This window comes from Rana temporaria, chromosome 5 (genome assembly GCF_905171775.1).
Source record: "Rana temporaria chromosome 5, aRanTem1.1, whole genome shotgun sequence".
In the NCBI taxonomy this organism is placed as follows: domain Eukaryota; kingdom Metazoa; phylum Chordata; class Amphibia; order Anura; family Ranidae; genus Rana; species Rana temporaria.
The window spans coordinates 159,407,393-159,430,361 of NC_053493.1; the positions used below are offsets into that span (position 1 = coordinate 159,407,393).

General features: G+C 41.3%; 1 protein-coding gene across 6 annotated transcripts in view; it reads left to right on the forward strand.

The window, feature by feature from the left end:
* The window catches only part of COBL (cordon-bleu WH2 repeat protein), a 426,299-nt gene that overhangs the window by 248,142 nt on the left and 155,188 nt on the right, over positions 1-22,969 (forward strand). For all 6 annotated transcript variants that reach the window (XM_040353303.1, XM_040353300.1, XM_040353306.1 and 3 more), the window contains one exon: positions 12,589-12,783. In XM_040353303.1, coding sequence (XP_040209237.1) covers positions 12,589-12,783 — 195 coding nt within the window. The remainder of the gene's footprint in view (positions 1-12,588; positions 12,784-22,969) is intronic.

Sequence of the window (22,969 nt, forward strand, 5' to 3'; positions counted from 1 at the left end):
AGCTAATTTGCAAACCCCACGCTGAAGACGACGCGAACTCCACCCAGCGGGCGCCGAAGTATTGCATCTAAGATCCGAAGGCGTACGAAGCCGTACGCCTGTCGGATCTTACCCAAATGCCGTCGTATCTTGGTTTGAGAATACAAACTAAAGATACGACGCGGGTAATTTGAAAGTACACCGGCGTATCAGTAGATACGCCGGCGTACTTCTTCCGTGAATCTGCCCCTATGTTATTACATTTTGGGAATAATTTCTTCTGGTATACCTAGCATACCAGCTTTTTGGAAAGCAGTAGAAGAGGTTTTATGCCTCATTTCAAATTAAAAAGCAGACTCAAAGTTCATATCTCAGGCCCCGTACACACGTCCAAGGAACTCGATGGGCAAAACACATAGTTTTGCTCGTTGAGTTCCATGTGAAGCCGCCGAGGATCTCGGCGAGCCAAGTTTCCCCATTGACTAACGAGGAAATAGAGAACATGTTCTCTATTTGGCTCGACGAGTTCCTCGTCGGCTTCCTCGGCCAAAAGTGTACACACGACCGGGTTTCTCGGCAGAATACGGCTCCGATCGAGTTTCTAGGTGAATTCTGCCGAGAAACTCGGTCGTGTGTACGGGGCCTTAGGTACCTAAATCTGATCTAAATGTAGTGTATGTTGCCCAATATATGAACATATTACCAGAAATAGACACTACTGATGATTGAACATGATTAGTTTATTATGGTATTTTGTTAGAAGAAATAAAATACTAGTAAATGCATATTCATTTTATTTATTTAGGTCCTTAAATTTTTAGGAGTCCACTTATTGAAAGGAGTAAGCAGAGTACATTCCAACAGTTTCACTTGCCAAATAATAAACTAAATAAAAAAGCTACGCTCAGTAATTCATAATCATATTTAACTATTAGGTTTACTATTCTGCATTTAATTGTTATATACTGCATACAGTACTCAACAGTGGGGTGATACAACCTTTTATGGTGGACCTTTCACACCATTTAGTGCAATTGCAACTTTAAGAGCTGAAAAGTGTAGCTACAGAATCTTGTTTCTTGTCCTGTAAAGTAACTGTTGCTTTCATTCACGTGAGAATCATCCAAAGAAAGCACGCTAACTCATTTACAGGTAACAGAAGATACTGCCTGCCGATATTAACATACTCCTGCAGCAACGTGTCCTTAAAAATTCTCCCTTTTTACCATAGCATCAGACAGCGGAAAGCCGGGCGCTTGCATAACATACTTTTAACATCATCATCTAAAATCACTCATAACAACAAATAGAATAAATCACTTTGTGCAGGTATAACTGATTCCTAAAGGGTCAACCCATCCAAAAGTTTCTGTTCAACCAGCTGTCCATTTGTATTTTTTTTTTTAGAGACACATTTGCATCTGCATACCCGCTGTGGAGAATATGGGAGCTGGAATATATATTTTTTCTTGTCCTTGGAATATCTAGGACATGTAAGAATTAGGCATGATCCACCTTGAAGCCACCCTGAGTTCAAGGCAAATCTTCTTCTTCTAAGCTTTCCTGACAAATATATTTACATCCAGATAATAACCACATCACTGACCTTTACTGTAATGATTTGGTGCAATTATGTAATCATGTAATCATTGTAAGGATCCACGGAGATACAGATTTGTGTGCAGGGAGATCTGATTATAATTGCAGTCAAGGCTCATTTGGTATACCTGAGACCTTCAGCTTTTTCTAGCTTTCATATTATTGTTGGCACTTGTTTCATTAATTCCTAAAGCTGATCTCCAGGAAGATATACAATACACAGATTAATGCAGCTCTGTATTCATGAATACAACCTTAAATGTAATTTTTAAAGCAAGCAGTAGGAGTACCTGAATTTGACTTGGTTTCAGTCTTTTGCAGTCCCTGTACAGCAGAGCTCAGACTATGATGTGAAGAATCAGCACAAGAAAGCAATCTGTTGTGCTAAAGTGCAAGGAACAGGCTGATGAAGGAAAGAGAGAGACAGAGTAACAGAATGAGGCCTTATTAGTTAGTTTTTTTTTTTTCTTAAACCTTTGGGTTACATTGCTGTCTATGGAAGGATTTGACAATGACAAAAAAAAAAAAAAAAAAACAGCAAGCCCTGAAAAAAAACCTTCCTACTACAGCACTCCTTCGTTTTTTGCTAGCGCTCTACGAGGAAAGACTTATTTTCTCAGCTTCACTGATTTAAGGCTTAAAGGGGTTGTAAAGGTTTAGCTATTATTTTTTTTAAAAAACAAACATGTCATACTTACCTCCACTGTGCAGTTCATTTTGCACAGAGTGGCCCTGATCGTCCTGTTCTGGGGTCCCACGGCGACTCTTGCGTCTCATGCGGCTCCTTCCCACAAGAGCTTGCCAGGGGTTAGCTTGCGGGCATGCTCCTGCATCATTGGATTTCATTGACCGCAGCGGGAGCCAATGGCTGCGCTGCTATCAATCTATCCAATGAAGAGCCGACAAGACCTGGGGAAAAAAGCAACGTGGGATCACGCCCAGGGAGATTCGGGGCTCAGGTAAGTAAAACGGGGTCGGATGCATTAAGGTGAAAAAACAAGAAGATTTACAACCACTTTAACCTACTTTTTTTTAGCAACCTTTTCCCTTATCAAGGTTGATCTCCATGTAGCTGCAGGAAGTCCCTTTTCGTGCAACAATCCAGTGCAGTCATCCCCAGTCTTGACACTTGGTCTTACTGAGTCCAGACCCCATTTGATAAGATATTGCAAGATGCATCCAGAAATGACCCTTAGGCACTGAGCCCTACTAAAGAACTTAGTGGAGTGGTTCTGGCTAAGTAAGCTGCAAATCTTCAAGGTCCAGAGCTGTTAGTATTTTCTTTGCTCTTGCTCTGTCTCTAAAGACTAACTTCTGTGAGTAGGCATCAATGGCTGAAAGCGCTCATTGAATGCTGCTTCTCCAGCATGATTAATCAACAGAAGCCGGTCGATAAAACAGACAGCTGTACAGACAGAAAGTCATCCGTTTCCAGGTGAAGATGACAATTTTCAGTCCTTGTATACCCTGCTTTAGACAGAGGGGACAGTTTGGCACAACGTCCACTGACAGGTCAAGGTCTGCCTACAGCATATAACAACAAAAACCTGGGGAATGCCCAGGGAAAAACCAAGCCTACTTACCGACCAGCTTGCAGAAAACCAATTAACCTGTCTACAGTATGCGTTAAAAACAGGGGTTCAGTCCGCACGCATTTGCAAACGCATGCGTGAGCCACAGAGCCGCGCCAAGGCACCCTGTAATATCTGTGGTCCTAACACTAAACAATGAGTGTCCCCACAGTGGAGGCACATGCATTTTAATGGATAGACAGGGGCAGGTGAACTGAAGGGAAGCCACCCCTCCTTTAAAGGTACAAGAGCACACCAAGCACCCAGCATATAGCACAATGGCTGCAAAGGTGTTGGTGCACTGATGGACCAATATAAACACCACAGGTGAAGCATAAACATGTCCACTGCCCCCGTCTATAGCTGGCCATAACAGTAGGTAGCATTGGAAGGCTAAAGCAGATAACAACAAAAACCTGGGGAATGCCCAGGGAAAAACCAAGCCTACTTACCGACCAGCTTGCAGAAAACCAATTAACCTGTCTACAGTATGCGTTAAAAACAGGGGTTCAGTCCTCACGCATTTGCAAACGCATGCGTGAGCCACAGAGCCGCGCCAAGGCACCCTGTAATATCTGTGGTCCTAACACTAAACAATGAGTGTCCCCACAGTGGAGGCACATGCATTTTAATGGATAGACAGGGGCAGGTGAACTGAAGGGAAGCCACCCCTCCTTTAAAGGTACAAGAGCACACCAAGCACCCAGCATATAGCACAATGGCTGCAAAGGTGTTGGTGCACTGATGGACCAATATAAACACCACAGGTGAAGCATAAACATGTCCACTGCCCCCGTCTATAGCTGGCCATAACAGTAGGTAGCATTGGAAGGCTAAAGCAGATAACAACAAAAACCTGGGGAATGCCCAGGGAAAAACCAAGCCTACTTACCGACCAGCTTGCAGAAAACCAATTAACCTGTCTACAGTATGCGTTAAAAACAGGGGTTCAGTCCGCACGCATTTGCAAACGCATGCGTGAGCCACAGAGCCGCGCCAAGGCACCCTGTAATATCTGTGGTCCTAACACTAAACAATGAGTGTCCCCACAGTGGAGGCACATGCATTTTAATGGATAGACAGGGGCAGGTGAACTGAAGGGAAGCCACCCCTCCTTTAAAGGTACAAGAGCACACCAAGCACCCAGCATATAGCACAATGGCTGCAAAGGTGTTGGTGCACTGATGGACCAATATAAACACCACAGGTGAAGCATAAACATGTCCACTGCCCCCGTCTATAGCTGGCCATAACAGTAGGTAGCATTGGAAAGCTAAAGCAGATAACAACAAAAACCTGGGGAATGCCCAGGGAAAAACCAAGCCTACTTACCGACCAGCTTGCAGAAAACAAATTAACCTGTCTACAGTATGCGTTAAAAACAGGGGTTCAGTCCGCACGCATTTGCAAACGCATGCGTGAGCCACAGAGCCGCGCCAAGGCACCCTGTAATATCTGTGGTCCTAACACTAAACAATGAGTGTCCCCACAGTGGAGGCACATGCATTTTAATGGATAGACAGGGGCAGGTGAACTGAAGGGAAGCCACCCCTCCTAGCCTGTAGCTAGGAGTCATTTTACCTATTAGTGTTGAAGTCTCTTCCTTTCCTTGGATTTTTCTCTGGCCCTGCTGAGTTTGCTGGGCCTGCTTCCCCAAGTTTTTACTACAGTCATAAAAGCTTATCTCTAAACGTAATCTCCAACACTGACCTTTGAGCCTTCAGCTGTGGACACTCGGTCTGATACTGAGTCACTCAAATCACTATCTGTGGGGCAGTCTACCAAAGCCAGAGTCTTCTTATATTATTGATAAATTGAAAGTGACCCATTTTGCCCTTATTAATGTGGTGCCCATATTAATCTGATGCGCTACACCCTAAAACTGAAAGATCCACTTGTTGCTTTTGCCAGTGTTGTGTTTGGCCTTGGTACCTATAGGCCACATGAGGCCTCCAAATTTTTATCTTTATACCCTATTTTTAAGTTGTTTCTCAATAAAGATTTAATCACTCTGATAGGATTTTTGCATGTACAAAATGCTTCTTGCTGCTATACCCTCTTAATGAGGAGTTTGTCACTGTTTTGCCCTTCTGTGGATCTGGTCATCTCTCGCCTTAACTAGGTGCTTACTATTGCGGTAGAAGATGTTCCTTACTTTAAGGACTCCACTGATAACAGTAGAAGCTCTTCATAAAGCCATGTTCTGTCTGTCATACTTTGTCTTGCACCCCGTTTTTGCCCAGCGCCGGAAAACCACAAAGAGATATGACCAGGATACGGAATCGAAGGCCTTCTGAAGGTCCAACAATAGTAACATGCCCTCTTGTTTTTTTTTCCCCCGCCCTGTCCGATTGTAGTACTGATATAAGGTCCACCGCTCTTCTCCCTTGGTTGGGTCCCTGCCAACCAGGAATAAAACCGACCTGGTCTTTGTTGACGTATAGGCCCATAAACTACGCTAGACGATTTGCTAATACTTTAGTTAAGATTTTTAGGTCGTTATTAATCAAGGAAATGGGTCTGTAGTTCCCTATAAGACTTACGTCTTTACCGGGTTTGGGAAGTATGGATACGCCATATTGAGTTGGTTTCCTATTGGGGTGCCATTAATCATTGAATTGAAGAATCTAGTGAGGTATGGAGTCAAGGTTTTTAGTAAATGTTTTATAGTAGGGCGTTGAGAACCCATCGGGGCCCCGACACCGTTCTCCCCTTTAATGTTTTAATAACCACCGCAACCTCCTCAGCGGAAATGGGAGCTTCTTTTTCTGCTCTGTGATCGTCTTCCAATGTTGGTAGGCTTAATTTGCCCAGGAACTCTTCTACTCGAGTGAGGTTTGTGTGTTCGTCTGCTCTATATAAATCTGTATAGAATTCATGAAAGGCCTTCATTATGCGCTGTTGGTTCAGGGTTAAAGTGCCATCAGCCTGTCTAATTTTGGGTAAGGAATGGGACTGAAATCTAGGGAATAGTTTTGAGGCAGGCATGGGTCCTATTTTGTTCTTTCTCTGGTAGAATTTGGCCCCAGTCCATCTAATGGATTTATCAGCTTTTACTGTGAGGGCCAAGTTTGGGGCCACTCGAGCAGCATTAAGAACAAGCCCGGGGACTTTAGTAGGGTATTTTTTATGTTGTTTGCTCAAAGTGTAAAATTCACTTTCAAGTCTCTCTATGTCTTTCTTTTTTCTGTTGTGCCGCAATTTGCATTAGCTTACCCCTAATAGTCACTTTGTGGGCCATCCAGAGAGTCTCTGCAGAAACATCCCCCACATTATTGAGGCGGAAATATTCCTGCAGAGCCTCCTACTCTGATGGGATCATTCAGGATGTATTGGTTGAGAGTCCAATCGGAGAAGTATGTTGTCTAGGAGTCACCATAGAGTGATCCGACCAAGCCATGTCCAAGAAATTGGACGTAAGGGCTGACGGAGTGTGGCGAGTGGAGAGCAGGATGTGATCAATGCGCGAGTAAGATTGGTGTGGGTTCGAGAAATGGGTAAAGTCCCGGGTGGTCGGGTTTAATTCCCTCCATATGTCAGCCAAGTTAGACTGGAAAATCAGTCGCACTATTTGCACACTAACTTTACTAGGCCTAATCATTTGTGTATTAAGGGGTTTAGACTTGTCAAGACCTGAATCGAAAGCCATATTGGAGTCACCTCCCAGGATGACCTCTGTGTTAGTGGGCCAAGGGTGTGAAACATTTGGTTAGCAAAGAAGTAAGAGAAGAAGAGAGCAACTCTTGTAGACCATGAGGCCTGCACCAGGCCCAGAATGAGGGGAGGAGAAAGACTCCCTCCCCTCATTCAGAACAAAAAACTTTGTATAGCCGGTAAATAGGTTTCCTGCCATCCAGAGTTGGAAACATCCTGTCTGAGTTGTAAGAGGAGGCGCAAGACATCAGCTCCAGCCCTAAACAGCATTGAAGTAACTTTTTTACATGAATTTATGCGGAAACAGCAAACAGGTTCCCCCTTTGGTATTGTAGACTAAAAGGTCTAATTGGAGAATACAATTCCATGGGAGGGTAGTATGGACTGGTTGGGATACAAGGCGAGAAGTTCAGTTTCAGTGAGGGAGATGGGGCACAGGCCCCTAAACAACATGCCAGCAACAGTCATGGGTGTTGAGGACAAGTTCTATCCTGATGCGGAAAGAATTCTCAGGCAGTAATTCTAGCCTGGAAAAAAGAGGGGGAGAAAAAGCAAAACAGACAAGAGGGTCAAGTTCCACCGCATCAGGGGGGCAAATTATCTCTGACTCTCTTGGGCTTGGCAGTTCCCTACAGTGGTAGGTGGTGTAGGGCGTTTAGCAGATCCTTGCTGGATGGTGTCCTTCGCTGATTCCTGGGAGATGAGCTTAAGGTCTGGGAAGCTGTGAATTTCATTATGTTCCTCTCTTGTAGGAGAATTTCAGGGCGAATGGGAATGCCCAACGATATTTGATATCCTTCTTGGTGAGGGCGACAAGGATGGGTTTTAATGATCTTTTCTTTTGAATAGTGAACGGAGAAATATCCGCAAATATTTGGATGTCTTGTCCCTGGAACTGTAGCTGGTCCTGTCGGCGGGAAAGTTTCATCACTTCTTCCTTAACCTTCCTGGCGGTGTTCCCGAGACTGACTCGGGGTTAGATTTTCCTGCTACGATCGGTAACCCCGAGTCAGTCTCGGGCTTGCCTCGCTAGATCCACAGGCACTTTTTACTTACCTTGTCCCTGGATCCAGCGATGCCACCGCGCTGTGTGAGCGAGCGGGACCTCGCTCGATTCACATAGTGCCTCCGTGTGACGCCGATCTCCGTTCCCTGCGACGTTATGACGCACGGGGACGGAGAACGGCGCCAAATTCAAAAACGTAAACAAACACCTTACATACAGTATACTGTAATCTTATAGATTACAGTACTGTATGTAAAAAAAACACACCCCCCCTGTCCCTAGTGGTCTGTCCTGTGTCATGCATGTCATTTTATATAATAAAAACGTTTCTTTCTCCCTGCAAACTGTAGATTGTCCATGGCAACCAAAAGTGTCCCTTTATGTCAAAAATAGTTTTAGATCAGCTAAAAAACAGCGATAATAAATTATAATCACTTGCAGAATTGTGCGATAGCGATTTGTGGGGAAATTCGTCATAAAAAAAAAAAATAATGACAGCAACAATTCTGCAACTGAGCAAATTTCAGTGATTTTAATTTGATTACATTATTGAATAATTTTTATTATAATTATATTATTATTTGTTATAATTATTTATAATTATTTATTATATTATAATTTATAATTTTGTTTTTAAAAAAATGTCATACCCGGGATGCCTATTAGAATCTTGTTTGGTCAGATTTAAGTGAGTTATTTCTAAAAATTACAGACCTACAATATAAAACGCCAAATTTCCTTGCAAATAATGGTACCGCTTTGTTTTTTCTGAAAGAATCATACCGCCAGGGAGGTTAATGGAGTAATAGTGTGGTTTTACCACTATGTCTCTTGGGGTACCATCTTTCCTGGGAGGGACCAGGGGTCTGTGGGCTATCCAGTTTCAACTTATGTACCAGGACAGAGGAAATCAGGGATTTAATAACTTTCTGCACTGCAGTCCAGACATCGTTAATTGATTCTGGTAACCCTCTGATCCGAAAATTGTCCCTTCTCAAACGATTTTCGAGATTGTCGATCCAGGCCTGAACAGCTTCAGGCTGCTCCTGCATGAAGTGTAAATGGTCCATATTTTGGTTTGCTCTGGAAATAGTAAGTTTGAGTCAGACTTTGGAGAATAGTTCAGAGACAATGACGGTAACATCAAGACCCTGTACAGACTGTGCTGTGATGGAGTCTGGGTGAGTAGGGGTTACTGCCAGTGAGGATAGTCCGTAGGGGCCCCATGGAACGCTCTATCGGAGACAGTGTGGACGCTGGTTAAGGGGTTTCAACAGCGGGAGCAGAGCCTGGAATTTGAGGGGTGTATGGGAGGGTTTCAGGTTTCAACACTTGCCTGGCTGCTGTGAATGGATCATCCGTGACCTGGTCTCATGGCTGAGATGCGCTGCCATCTTGGAATTATCCTGGCCGTCCATGGACTCAAATTGAGGCCCCAAAGCTCTTCTGGCATGTCTACCTGGCATGTACTGGTACTCGGAAGTCTCCCCTGCTGTCTCCCGTCATTTGGGGGTTCCTGGAAGCTGAACTCTGTGACTATTCTGGCTGTATGCCCGGCGCTGTGCAGAGCTCCGGGCTTACGCTGCCATTTTAGGAGTCTCCGCACATGCGCCTCCCCTTTGTGTTCTTTTTGGTCAGCAGTGGCTTTTGCCTTGGAACTCTTCCATGGATGTCATTTTTGCCCAGTCTCTTTCTTATTGTTGAATTATGAACACTGATGTTTCCTGAGGCAAGTGAGGCCTTAAGTTCTTTAGATGTTGTTCTGGGTTCTTTTATGAACTCCTGGATGAGTCATCGTCATGCTCTTGGAGTAATTTGTGTAGGCCAGCTACTACTGGGAAGGTTCACCACTGTTCCATGTTATCTCCATTTGTGGATAATGGCGCTCCCCATGGTTTACTGGAGTTCCAAAGGCTTAGAAATGGCTTTGAAACCCTTCCTAGACTGATACATGTACATTACTTTGTTTCTAATCTGTTCTTGATTTTTTTTAGATTGTGGCATGATGTGTGGCTTTTTGTGATCTGTTAGCAGGCTTCACTTTGTCAGACAGCTTCTATTTATGTGATTTCTTGATTCAACAGGTCTGGTAGTAATCAGGATGGGTGTGGCAAGTGAAATTTAACTCAGCTTTCCAAAAAATTGTGGTTAATCACAGTTCATTCATGATTCATGAATGAACGAACTGTGATTAACCACAATTTTTTGGAAAGCTGAGTTAAATTTCACTTATTTTGCTAGAGCCCATGAGACCTCCAGATTACTAACCATACCATGTGATGTTTATAAACATCCTATATGATTAAAGTGTTTGTATAGACAAAACTTAATTTTTCTTCAGTTGTGGATAAAGTGGGAATGAGTTAAAATCCCTGAGTTAATTTTTTTGCTATGTGTGTCCCAACGGGAGATTTCCCTTTTCCTGGAGACACAACAGGAAATAAGAGAAAAAAACTCACCAAGAGAGGGAAACTCCTTTCATAGACAGTTGTCACCCGAACATTTGCCCTCATTGGACAATTTTATCTTACCTCTTACTCTGTTGACAATGCTTACATTTTGAAATTCCCCTTATTTTTTGTCTTGGTGACAGTAGTCACCAGAATATTTAGGCTTCATGTACACGGGACGTTTTTACAACCTCTCCTGAACGCTTTAACTTGACAGATAGTAACCCACGTTTAAAACGTCTGTTTTGCCGCGTTTTGCCTTGTTTGCACTTAGAAGCGTTTTATTTTTTTTATATATATATATATATATATATATATATATATATATATATATATATATATATACTATATATTTAAACGCCAAAAATGAAAAACGCCTGTAACCGAAATGCGGCTAAACGCGAGTTACCGCATTTAGCTGCGCTTAGAAGCGTTTTGTGCTTGAAATGCCTCTAAACTCAGCTTCTGATCCCATTTTTTTTTCATTCCAAAAAAAGCCTCTAAACTCAACTGCCTAGAAACGACTATAAACGACCTGGTGTACTGATAAGATAACATAGAGAAGAGTTCAGGAGCAGTTAAAAAAAATACCCAACTGCTCCTAAACGTCCGTTTAGCAGCAGCAGTGTACATGAGGCCTTAGAGAGTTCACTGTGGGGACACAAACAGCAATGTAAACCTGAAGCAGTTTAAACTTTCCCTAATCCATACAAAACGCAAACTAAAAAGTTTTTCCTTGACATACACTTTAACTGAAGACCCACAGTTATTGCTTGGTGTACATTGCCATCTGTTGCTCACTTGCATTACATCTAAATTTAGTTAGATATTTCCAGTAGGGTTGAAAATATGTTGACTAAGACAACCTTTTGGAAAGCTGTCATAGTGAGACTATTAACTGGGTTTTCTTGGCAAAATTAATATATGGAAGTAGATCAAAATACCTATTTATTTAGTGCAGAAATATTCAATGTTGAGCAATCCCAGGGTATCCAACCCAAGTCCAGAATACTAAAGCCTTGTACACACGATCAGTCTATCCGATGAAAACGGTCTGAAGGACAGTTGTCTTAAGTTAACCGATAAAGCTGACTGATGGTCCGTCGCGCCTACACACCATAAATTAAAGAACCGACCATGTCAGAACGCGGTGACGTAAAACACAACGACGTGCTGAAAAAAACTAAGTTCAATGCTTCCAAGCATGCGTCGACTTGATTCTGAGCATGCATGGAATTTTAACCGATGGTCGTGCCTACTAACAATCGGTTTTGTCCTATTGGTTAGGAAACCATCGGTTAAATATAAATCAAGTTGGCTTTTTTTTAACCGATGGTTAAATAACCTATGGGGCCCACACACGATAAAGGGGACGAGTCGGCGTAATAGGCGCAGCAGATGATGGGATCCGCTGACTACAGACCCTATTTGTGCATCCATTGTCATGTAGGAGTCAAAAATGACTCCGAGACTTTTGACTTTGGTGCTAGGGGTGATAGTTTTACCCAGAATGAGCGGGGGGGTCCAGGTTGACGCGGGGTGACTTTTCCAGTTTGCGTGAAACAGGAGAAGTTCTGTTTTTGAACCATTGAGCTTAAGATAACTGGATGTCATCCAGCTATCTATTAGAGGGAGGGATTTCTCTAGTCCAAGAGAATGGTCCTTTTTGTTGCAGATGCGGAAATACAGTTGAGTGTCGTCTGCATAGGAGTGGTAAAGTAACTTCTGATTCCTGATGATTTCAAAGAGGGGGCGGAAGATAGATATTGAACAATAGGGGTGACAAGGGAGATCCCTGAGGGACTCCGCAATGATATCGTAGGTTTTTCAGAAGCGAAAGATCCCAGTGTACATTAAGCCTTAATCTTTATGAGTTCAAGGGTCTAGTGCAGGGATATGCAATTAGTGGACCTCCAGCTGTTGCAAAACTACAAGTCCCATGAGGCATAACAAGACTGAGCCACAAGCATGACAGCCAGAGGTATGCCTCAGCCTCTGGCTGTCATGCTTGTGGCTCAGTCTTGTTATGCCTCATGGGACTTGTAGTTCTGCAACAGCTGGAGGTCCGCTAATTGCATATCCCTGGTCTAGTGCATTATTTTAATTTACTTACTAGAATTTATACATTTCTAAATATACAGTAAGATGACTTCTGATATCCCCAGCAAAATGTCATAATTGTCTGTTGAGTTGGCATCATTTTCTGTTTTTGGCATCAAATATGGTGTATTTTACTATCTTTGACATCAGTTAAGATACAGATCGAATCTTTTAATGGCAATTTCTATAGGTAAAACACTAATCGTGTTGTCCTTTATATATTTTGCAGGGTTTTTCAACTGCCCCAAGTTCTCCATCTGTAAATTCACGTTCTCTTGCTCTGGGGGCATCATTGTCACTGAGCAATATTTCTGGCATTGGTGCTAGAACAGAGGTGAAGAAACGTAGAGCACCTCCACCTCCAAAGCCTGCCCCTCAAATGAATGCTGCTGTAAAAACTCCAGAAGACAAGATAACAGAGCCGGTAAGCTGTTATATATATATATATATTCATTCTAGTGCAACAATTTTAATTTGATCATAAATTCTAAATCAATATTTTTTGTTTATAATAAAAAAAAAATTAAACCCCAAATGGAGTATGTTCTTCATGGGTAAAGTTCCACAGTTGCATTAGTGTATATAGGAACGTGTTATTGTCTTACAGTTTAGGAAACACAAAGTAACACATTTTAGCAGACAAAGCCATACTTTGAATTCCAGAACTTCCAGGTTGAATAACATTTTGTTCCTCAGAGAACTGAGGAATGTAAACGTTTGCATAAATAGTTAAACTGGTTTATTTTTCCTCTTTTCATGTATTCATGTTTTTATTTACGTGACTGAACTTTCATTTGAATTCAAAATATTTTATAATACACATATTTACATTATTATAACACATATTTAGTGCTAGAATAAGGACTAGCAAAATACACCTTTATTCATTATTGCTATTTGCGAACAAACTAAGGTAGCCTTAAAGTGATACTTAAGTCTGTTTTTTTTTTTTAGTTTAAAAATAACAAACATGTTATACTTACCTGCTCTGTGCAGTGGCTTACAATCACTTTAACGTAGTAGTAGGTAGCTTTATTTTCCATTCTTCAATGCTGATGATTTTCGAACAGTGCAAATATGTTTTAAATAGTTTTTTTTTTCTGTAGACAGTTTAGCACAGGTTTTTCTTGTGAATAAATTGGTGGATCTAATTGTGCCACCAATATTTTTGTAGCATTGGATTGTTTTAGTACAAAAAATAATTAACAATGTAGTATTATACCTATGGGTAATTTGAGTTCACCCATTACCCCAGGATATACGTAAATAGGATTTCCAGGTATGAATATTTTATGCATAGTTACGTTTGTCCATTTTTGGGCATTGTTACTTTGCATATACTAAACCTGGCCGATGCCCCTGGAAGCTGGAAATCACTGAAGTAGACACTGTTACTCCAGTGATTTCCACTTCCTTTTGGGTCCCATGCTGAGCACCTAGCCTGCTGCGTTCTGAGCACAGGATATTGCCCACACAGCGCAGGCACCATTGAGAGAATGTTATGCATTTTGAGAATTAATGCAAAGTATTCTCTGAGTGGATGATGTAGAGAGGCAGGGCAGTGACGTCAGTGTTGCTCTCAGGTTAAAGGTTATATATAATGGATAGGTTGTACTCTGGTGTAAAAATATAGATGGTAGACTAGTGAGAGTTTGCAACCAGAGAAGCAATTCTACCCCAATTCACTATTTGCTGGTCTTCACTCCATTATCTGTACTGGCAGATATGAAAATTGCAAGATCTAATAATTACAGATTTTAATCATTATAAACTCATTATACTTAGACCCTAGATTAAATGAGTACACTTCATCTGAGACCTCTATGTTTTAGCAGGGATATTTGATTATGTTATGTGCTGAATTGAAAATTGATGGCTTCATCATTGTGTTTGTTGTTCTGCTCATGCATCACTTGAACATTCAATTGTGAATCATATTTCTTATATGAATCATATTTCTGATATGTTCAATTGAGAATAGTTGAGATGACCCAATAGGCAAGTTCATTGTATGTGTAAACAATATATGGAAAAAATGGAAAGAAACTGCGCTACAATAACAAAAAAATAGAAGAGAGAAAAAAAGACTTGCAATGTAGTCACAGTCTATTCACTCCGAGAGCTGCAATTACCATGTAAACAATGGGCTGGATTCAGGTAGGAATTGCTCTCTCTTACGGAGGCGCAGCGTACCGTTTTAACGCTGCGCCTCCGTAAATTACCTGCGCTACGCTTCATTCATGAAGCAGTAGCTACGTAATTTGCGCGGGCGCTCCTTAAAACTGCCCGGCGTAAGGGCGTGTAATTTAAATGATCCCGTAGGGGGCGTGGATCATTTAAATTAGGCGCGTTCCCGCGCCGAACGTAGTGCGCATGCTCCGTCGGGAAACTTTCCCGACGTGCATTGCGGCAAATGACGTTGCAAGGACATCATTTGCTTCAACGTGAACGTAAATGGCGTCCAGCGCCATTCACGATTCACTTACGCAAACAACGTAATTTTCAAACATTGCGACGCGGGAACGATGAGTATACTTAGCATTGGCTGCCCCTGCTAATAGCAGGAGCAGCCTTACGCGGAACCCGACGAACGTAAACGATGTAAACTGCGTACGTAGGGCGCGCGTACGGTTGTGAATCGGCGTTAGTATGCAATTTGCATACTTTACGCTGACCACTACGGGAACGCCACCTAGCGGCCATCGTAAGAATGCAGCCTACGATACGACGGCATAGCCAGTCATATCTTAGGCTGCAGTCGGCGGAACAAGCTTTCTGAATACAGAAAAGTCGTTACGCCGGCGCAACTAAGCAATTGCGCTGCGTAACTATGGTTACGCAGACGCAATTGCTTACTGAATCCAGCCCAATAAGTACAAGAACAAAATGTGAGAAAAATATAAATCGCGCTACCTCTAAACACCATACTTGGCAAACACAAAACTAAAACATTGGCAAGTGAGTGATATATGGTGATATATATGAAGCTTGCTGCTATATCAGAACCTTGGAGTATGATAGCCACTAGGATACACTATGCAGCCATCTCAACACCCCTCAGTAATAATGAAAAATGATATAATGGTGATAAATAAGAAAGAAAGAAACCAAATTACATTTCGGTCAAGAAACATATGAAAAATAAACTTATTGGTTATAATTAGATATCAATAAAATGTAAAATTGTGACAATAAAATTACATAAGTATATAGCAGATGAGATATCAGACACCCGTGTATTTGTGCCACATTTCAAATCTGTTGATAAAACGTGTCCAAAAAAACATGATGAATCCTCCACCAGACTATGGATTGGCTCCTTACCAGATTTCCACGATCCCTTATGACAGGGGATCATGTAAGGGGGTGATTAGTGCTTAAAGCGGAAGTTCCACTTTTGGGTGGAACTCTTCTTTAAGGCTAGGAGAGTGAAAGAAACAATAGGCAAAAGTAGCAAGTGGTTTTCATGGTATTTTGATTGGTTTGAACATACAATACAAAAATGCAAAAACAAGGGTAGCCTCAGTGAAAACACGTGTGATAAGAATATCCAGAGATAAAGGTAGCTGAAATGATATGCAACCTTGACTTTTCCTATAAATGATGATCTTGGCCGATACCAAGTCATGTTATTTTTCATTAAGCTCAAAAAGTGGACGGTGTAGAGACCAAGGTCAATTATTTCAGGAAAAGGAAACATGTGCATACAGTTAAGCATTGACTTACTAGTATTTCTGCATCTTCTTATGGATTTTGCATGTGGTTTTCCACAGAAAGTACTTTGCTTGTGCAATTTTAAATCTTAGGTTCAGCTTCAATTGTTCAGGAATTTTATTGGCTTTCGATAAATAAGGTTTAAAAGACCAGCTGCAATGACAGAAAAACTAGTGGGCGGAGTATGAACAGGTAAAGGACATAATAGAGAAAGAGTAGGGGAAATAGAGAGTGTATAAAGTGGAAAGGGAGACAAAATGGTAGTGAACCCATGGAAATACAGCAAGCAGTGCCAGGCCAAATCTGAATAAAAGATCATTTTTATTTTTGATAAAAATGTCATATAAAAACAACCAACACATTTTGAGGGCAACACCACTACCCCTTAATTAGGGCTCCAAGAATAAGCAAAAGCATTGCCATTATAATGAAAAATGATGTGGGTGGAAAGATGGAAAATGGTAGGTAAGACTCATGCCGCGTACACACGATCGGTCCATCCGATGAGAACGGACCGATGTACCATTTTCATCAGTTAACCGATTAAGCTGACGAAGCAAGTTATGAAGCTAGCTTCAATGGAAAAGAGTGCTGAACGTAACCGCGCTTTGCTAGAGCATTTTGAAAAAACTATGGTGTGTAGGCAACGTCGTTTTTGAAAATTAATTTTTCATCACAAAAAACGACCGTCTGTACGCGGCATTAGAATGCGGTGACGTAAAACACAACAACGTGCTGATAAAACGAAGTTCAATGCTTCCAAGCATGCTTTTTTTTAACCGATGGTTAAATAACCTATGGGGCCCACACACGATCGATTTTCACCGATGAAAACGGTCCATCAGACCGTTGTCCTCTGTTTAACCTATCGTGTATACGAGGCCTTAGGGCTTCAATAACTGTCCCATGTGCAGTGTACAGTATAGAATAATATCCATATATGTGAATTAGCTTTATTATACACTTTTATCATGGTGTCAAAGGACATAATTTTTTTATGTTGTTTAACAATTTTGAAGCTACAACTTCCCAAGATCTGGAAAAATCTGTGACTGCAAGAACTATTTGGGCTAAAACAAATCAGTTGAGCACATTACCTTTTCTGTAGAGTAGAACCTGGTGGTTTAATTACAAATTGAAAACAGTAGAATTTCTTCCTTTCCTTCAGTGCATAGTGCGTAATGCTCTTTGCATTTTGCACTTATCAGGAGTAAGGAGCTATGAGTCTTAAAAGCACATCATTTTACTTTTCCATGACCACACCAACACTTATCTTTAATAGATGAGCAAGCTGTTAACACTTCTGTTCTACAGAACTATTTTGTGTACCAGATTCTTCCTCTGAGTAGTCTGATTTCTGGTTTCTCAGCCTAAAATTTCTGTTAAGAATTATTTTTTATTGCCATCAATCTGATAAAAAATACTTGTAAAATCCAATACCCTATCAAAACAACATTCCCTAAAAGAAGGCAGTGCATTGGTCAAATTGTTATCTGTGTGCTTGATGAACCTCAAAATCTGGGCTGTCCTTGACCTTGCTCCAACTCTGATGCCCCGTACACACCATCACTTTATGTGATGAAAAAAAATGACGTTTTTAAAAACGTCACTTTAATTGACTGTGTGTGGGGGAAAACGTCGTTTTATGTCTTGTAAAAAACGACCAAAAAAAATTGAAGCATGCTTCAATTTTATGTGTCGTTTTTCAAAAGTGCACTTTTTACTTCCCAGAAATTGACCGTGTGTAGCAAAAAACGTTGTTTTCTAAGACGTTTTTTCATCCACGCATGCCCAGAAGCAAGCTTCAATGGTAAAACGTGGTGGAACGTAACCTCACTTTGCAAGATCATTGTGAGAAAATGATGGTGTGTAGGCAACTTCGTCTTTGAAAATTGAAGTTTCAAAAACGTCGTTTTTTACTTCACAGAAAGTGTCGTTTTTTTCCATCACATAAAGTGATGGTGTGTACGCGGCATGAGATATGGCATGCCATTCGCAATCTCGCAATTTAATGTGCTCGCATCTTTGTTGGCCTCTGGGGTACCTGCATTTAGATCTGAGTCCAATTAAATTGAGATTCAGTGAATTTATTTGCTAAACTGTATTTTTTTGCAATACCAAAATGATTATAATTTTTAGCCCTTAAAAGAACTTTTCATTCTTCAAAATGTCTACATAAACAACTGAAGGAAAATATCAGTGAAACCTGGGCATTGGTGAAATATCACAAATACGCCCTTTTACTGTTAACAGAGGAGACTTTGCTAAGTGCTTGATATAGCAGATACACATCCAGTATAAATAACAGGTTGCATTTTCTTTTCTTATGCCATGCTCACATAGATTGCAGCATAAACGGTTTGATTTATGGGAAGCAAAGTGAAATGCTTTTTTTTTTATCTGTGGGGAAGAACGTCAATTCCTTATTAGCGGGACTTCCTTAAAAAGATAACATGTTTGTTTGGGACATTTTACTGCTACGGTTGCTAACAGGAAAATCCTGAAAGAGAGCGACAAGTTTATATTTGTATACTAGTGACGCATGTGAAAAGCCAGCTTTTCAAGGTCAGGAGGTTCTTAATTATTTTTCTCTTTTTTATTTAAAGCAAACCACCAAACATTATAAGAACATTTGCACTTTGTCTGTTTCAGCTCTGTGTATGTATAACAATTTGTGAATGAAAGTGTGCAATAAGAAATATTTATTTTTCTTACATTCAACTTTTTAAGTGTAATGTAGTACAGTAGAGTCAACCGAAAGGTTGTGCTATATAGTTTTATAGGTACCTAAGAGCGGATACTGGAAATGATATCTAACAAGTGGCACTATTGTGTGCTTACTGTGTAATGAACAGCTAGGTAGTTGCCATGGGAAACTAGTTTTCCTTCCAGGGCAATTTTGATTCATCGGCCTTAAATAAGTATTGGATTGTGTTTTTTGGAAGGATTATGAGCATTTCTTAAAACATGAATCACTTAACAAGCTTGGTCAATAGTGGTTATGATTATTTGGTTTATAACAGAGTGTGTTATTACAATGGCTATACCTAAAAATTGTGGATGAGATGGGGGATCTATATTTATTACCAAATCCTTAAAAATCCCAACAAGTTTAACATTGTCGACCTCTCTTTTTGAAAATTCTAGCTGCCTAACTGGCATTCAGCCCCTCTTGCTTTATTACTTTGAGTCACTAACCTGGCAAAAGTATACAGATCAGGACTTTTTTCTGACTTTCCTGTTCTACATACTCAAATAGCATTGAATGCACAACATGTGTGTTGTGGACTGAAGTTTTTAGGGACATAAACTGGGGGGTAAACTTTCACCTTACCCCCACAATCGCTTTGTATAAACAGCATAACTCACACTACACCTTAAACACTTCACTGTGCATTAAATTGTACACGTCACCAAATTAAAACCATCACCCATTACAACTTGCACACAGTATAGTGCACCCCAGTACACCAAGCACACTGGATCCCATTACCCCCAGCGCACTTCACCTTCATCTAATTATTCCCAACACATATCATACACCATTACATATTTTGCCTCAATAGACCTGTAACTTGTGCCCAATACAGTGTGCTTACTGCAATATGCACACCGTACCTACCAGAGTACGCTATCTCACACATATTATTTTCCACAGATCACCAGACTATCCCTGGGCCAGTTAATAGATGGAATTCATTAACCACTTGCCGCCTGCCCACCGTCAAATGATGGAGGGGCGGTGTGGCTCTCATTCTGGGATGATCTCATATGACATGCTCCCAGAATGGCCACTGGGGCACGCAGCGTGGCGATCGCGGCCACGTCGTGTTGCTAGGACACAGCACGACCCCCAATCTCTGTAAAGAGCCGTGGCTCTTTAACCATGTGATTGGCTGTGTCCAATCACAGCCAGTCACATGTAAACATGGAAATGCCGGTAATTGGCTCTCATTGCCTCACACTGACAGAGTGTGTGGTGAGGAGAGCTGGTTAGCGGCATCTCCTCACAGGGGACATCCAGACATGTAATGAGGGTACTGATCATCAGTGCCCTGATTACAATACAGCTCCACCAGTGCCAGCAATCAATGCCCACCAGTGCCAGCAATCAGTGCCCACAAGTGCCACCAATCTGTGCACATTAGTGATGGCAGTCAGTTCTGCCCTTCAATGCCCATCATTGCTGCCCATCAATGCCAATCAGTGACACCCATTAGTGCCACCCATCAGTTCTGCATATCCGTGCCGCCTATCAGTGCCCACCAGTGCCACCTATTAGTGCCCACCAGTACCACCTATTAGTGCCCACCAGTGCCACCAATCAGTGCCACCTATCAGTGCTCATCAGTGCCACATATCAGTGCCCATAAGTGTGGCATATTAGTGCCTCCTCATCAATGCCACCTAATCAGTGCCGCCTCATTAGTGCCACCTCATCAGTGCCCATCAGTATAGCCTATCAGTGCCCACTAGTGCAGCCTCATCAGCACACATCAGTGAAGGAAAAAAATTACTTATTTACAAAATTTACTGACAGAAACTAAGAAAACTTTTTTTTTCAAGCAGTTATTAAATACCACCAAAAGAAAGCTCTATTTGTGTGAAGAAAATTATAAAAAAAATCACATGGTTACAGTGTAGCATGACTGTGCAATTATCATTCAAAGTGTGAAAGCTGAAAATTGATGTATATAAAAAAAAAATTTTTTTCCTCAGTTTGGGTCAATATCTATTCTTCTACATATTTTTGGTAAAAAAAATTGCAATAAGCGTTTATTGATCGGTTTGCGCAAAAGTTATAGCGTCTACAAAATAGGGCATAGTTTCATGGCATTTTTATTAATATTTTTTTACTAGTAATGGCGGCGATCAGCAATTTCTATCGTGACTGCGATATTATGGCGGACGTATCGGACACTTTTGACACATTTTTGGGACCTTTGTCATTTTTACAGCGACCAGTGCTATAAAAATGCACTGGTTACTGTGAAAATGACACTGGCAGTGAAGGGATTAACCACTAGGGCACTGTAGGGGTTAAATGTGCCCTAGTGAGTGATTCTTACTGTAGGGGGGATGGGCTGTGTGTGACAAGACAGTGATGACTGCTTCCGATTACAGGAAGCGGTGATCACTGTCATTGTCACTAGGCAGAGTCGGGAGATGCTTGTTTACATCAGCATCTCCCCGTTCTTCCTTACCGTGAGACGATCGCAGGTATCCCTGCGGCGATCAAGTCGGCAGGACCCTCACCTTGACATGATCGTGGGTATGCCGCGGTCGGAGTCACAGAGCTCCCAGCACGCGCAATCGTGCTGTCCAGAATGCCATGCTTTTGAAGGGGACGTATATATACGTCCTTCTGCCTGTCCGTGCCATGCTGCTGACGTATGTAGTCGTGCGCTGGTCGGCAAGCAGTTAATCAAACTCTTTTAGGTAATATCAGATTTTTTTTTCTTTGCTTTTTTGGTGTTTAGTTGCTCTTTGAAAGCAGTCTTTGGTGAACTAAGTTTAGGTGAATTGTATGGTGAGAATATTTACATTATTTCCAATCTTAGGTGAACAGTTAGAACATGTACGCTTTTTGCACTTGCAAAGACTTTAGCATATGTTAATCTTCTAGTTATTTCAGTAGGTCTAGTTTTCTTTTTATTTTGTCCTGAGCTTTAGGTGTCTAGAAATGTCACTACATTCTTCTTTGCAGCACAGATCATTCCCGGTGCAGATATTTAAACTGCGATGAGATCAGTGGCATTGGCCACCATGATGTAAGCTCTTTTTATAGCCTCCTAATAGTAAGATAAAGGATTACTGGAAGCATTGCCAAATTTTAGAAGTTAATTTAAATAAATCTTGCCGTTATGTATCTTTTAATTGAATTGATCACTGACCTGCAGCAAATCCAAAAGGCTTTGTGAGACATTTATCATCTTCATAGATTATTATCCAATCAGACATGTATAAAACTAAACCAAATTAGACAAGTGGTTAAATTGACCTGTCTGTGGCTAGCAGGCAGACATCACTGTAGCAGGAGACATTTAAGTCATTTGACTGAAAGAAAATAAAGTGTATTTCTTTTATAAGATGGATATATTTTAACACGGTAACGTTTCTGAGGCTTAGATTAGTAATTAAAAAGAACACTTACTATAAATACATAGCATAAATTCTTTCACTGTATTACGGATGTCAAAGCTGATGGAAAACAATGTACTTCTCTCACTTTATGATGTGTATTACACATTGCAAGCAGCATACAGTAGATTGCCTTCAGATGTATCATATGCTGACAGCTAAAGGAGAGATCCTTATGTAGCGCTACACCTAAAGGGGCTGCTTGGTAATTTGGTTTCTCTGTTCTGCACCTTGAATCCAAGAACAACCTCGGTCCCTCTGACACACCTGATTGAATGAAAGTTACTGCAAGCACTTATAAGAACATGAGAATAGATATCTTTAACTCAGCTGTGAACACCACGAAATAGGTCAGGACCGTTTAGTGGTAAATTAACTAAATGTATTGATATGGGTTAGAAAAAATGGTGCTTTGAGCATTAACACACAGAAGGTAGGTTCAGACACAGTCCTCTAGACAGTACAATCACTATGCCAAGGTTACTTAGAATAGAATTCTGTACCACATGACCAACGTTTCTCAACCACTGTGCCGTGAAGAGTCCCCAGGTGTGCCGCGGCAAAATGACCCCAAATATTGTAACACTACTGCTTTACAGCAGTGCCGGTCCGCTGTGTAAAACTCACCTTCCGGCACTCAGGAAGCTGTGCTGGCCGTGCGGGCCTCCCGACCGCGTCTTGCCAACCGAATACATCATTGGTTGCTATGGGAGGGTCGGACGCACGCACTGCTTCTGTGACGTGAGAGCCGCGGG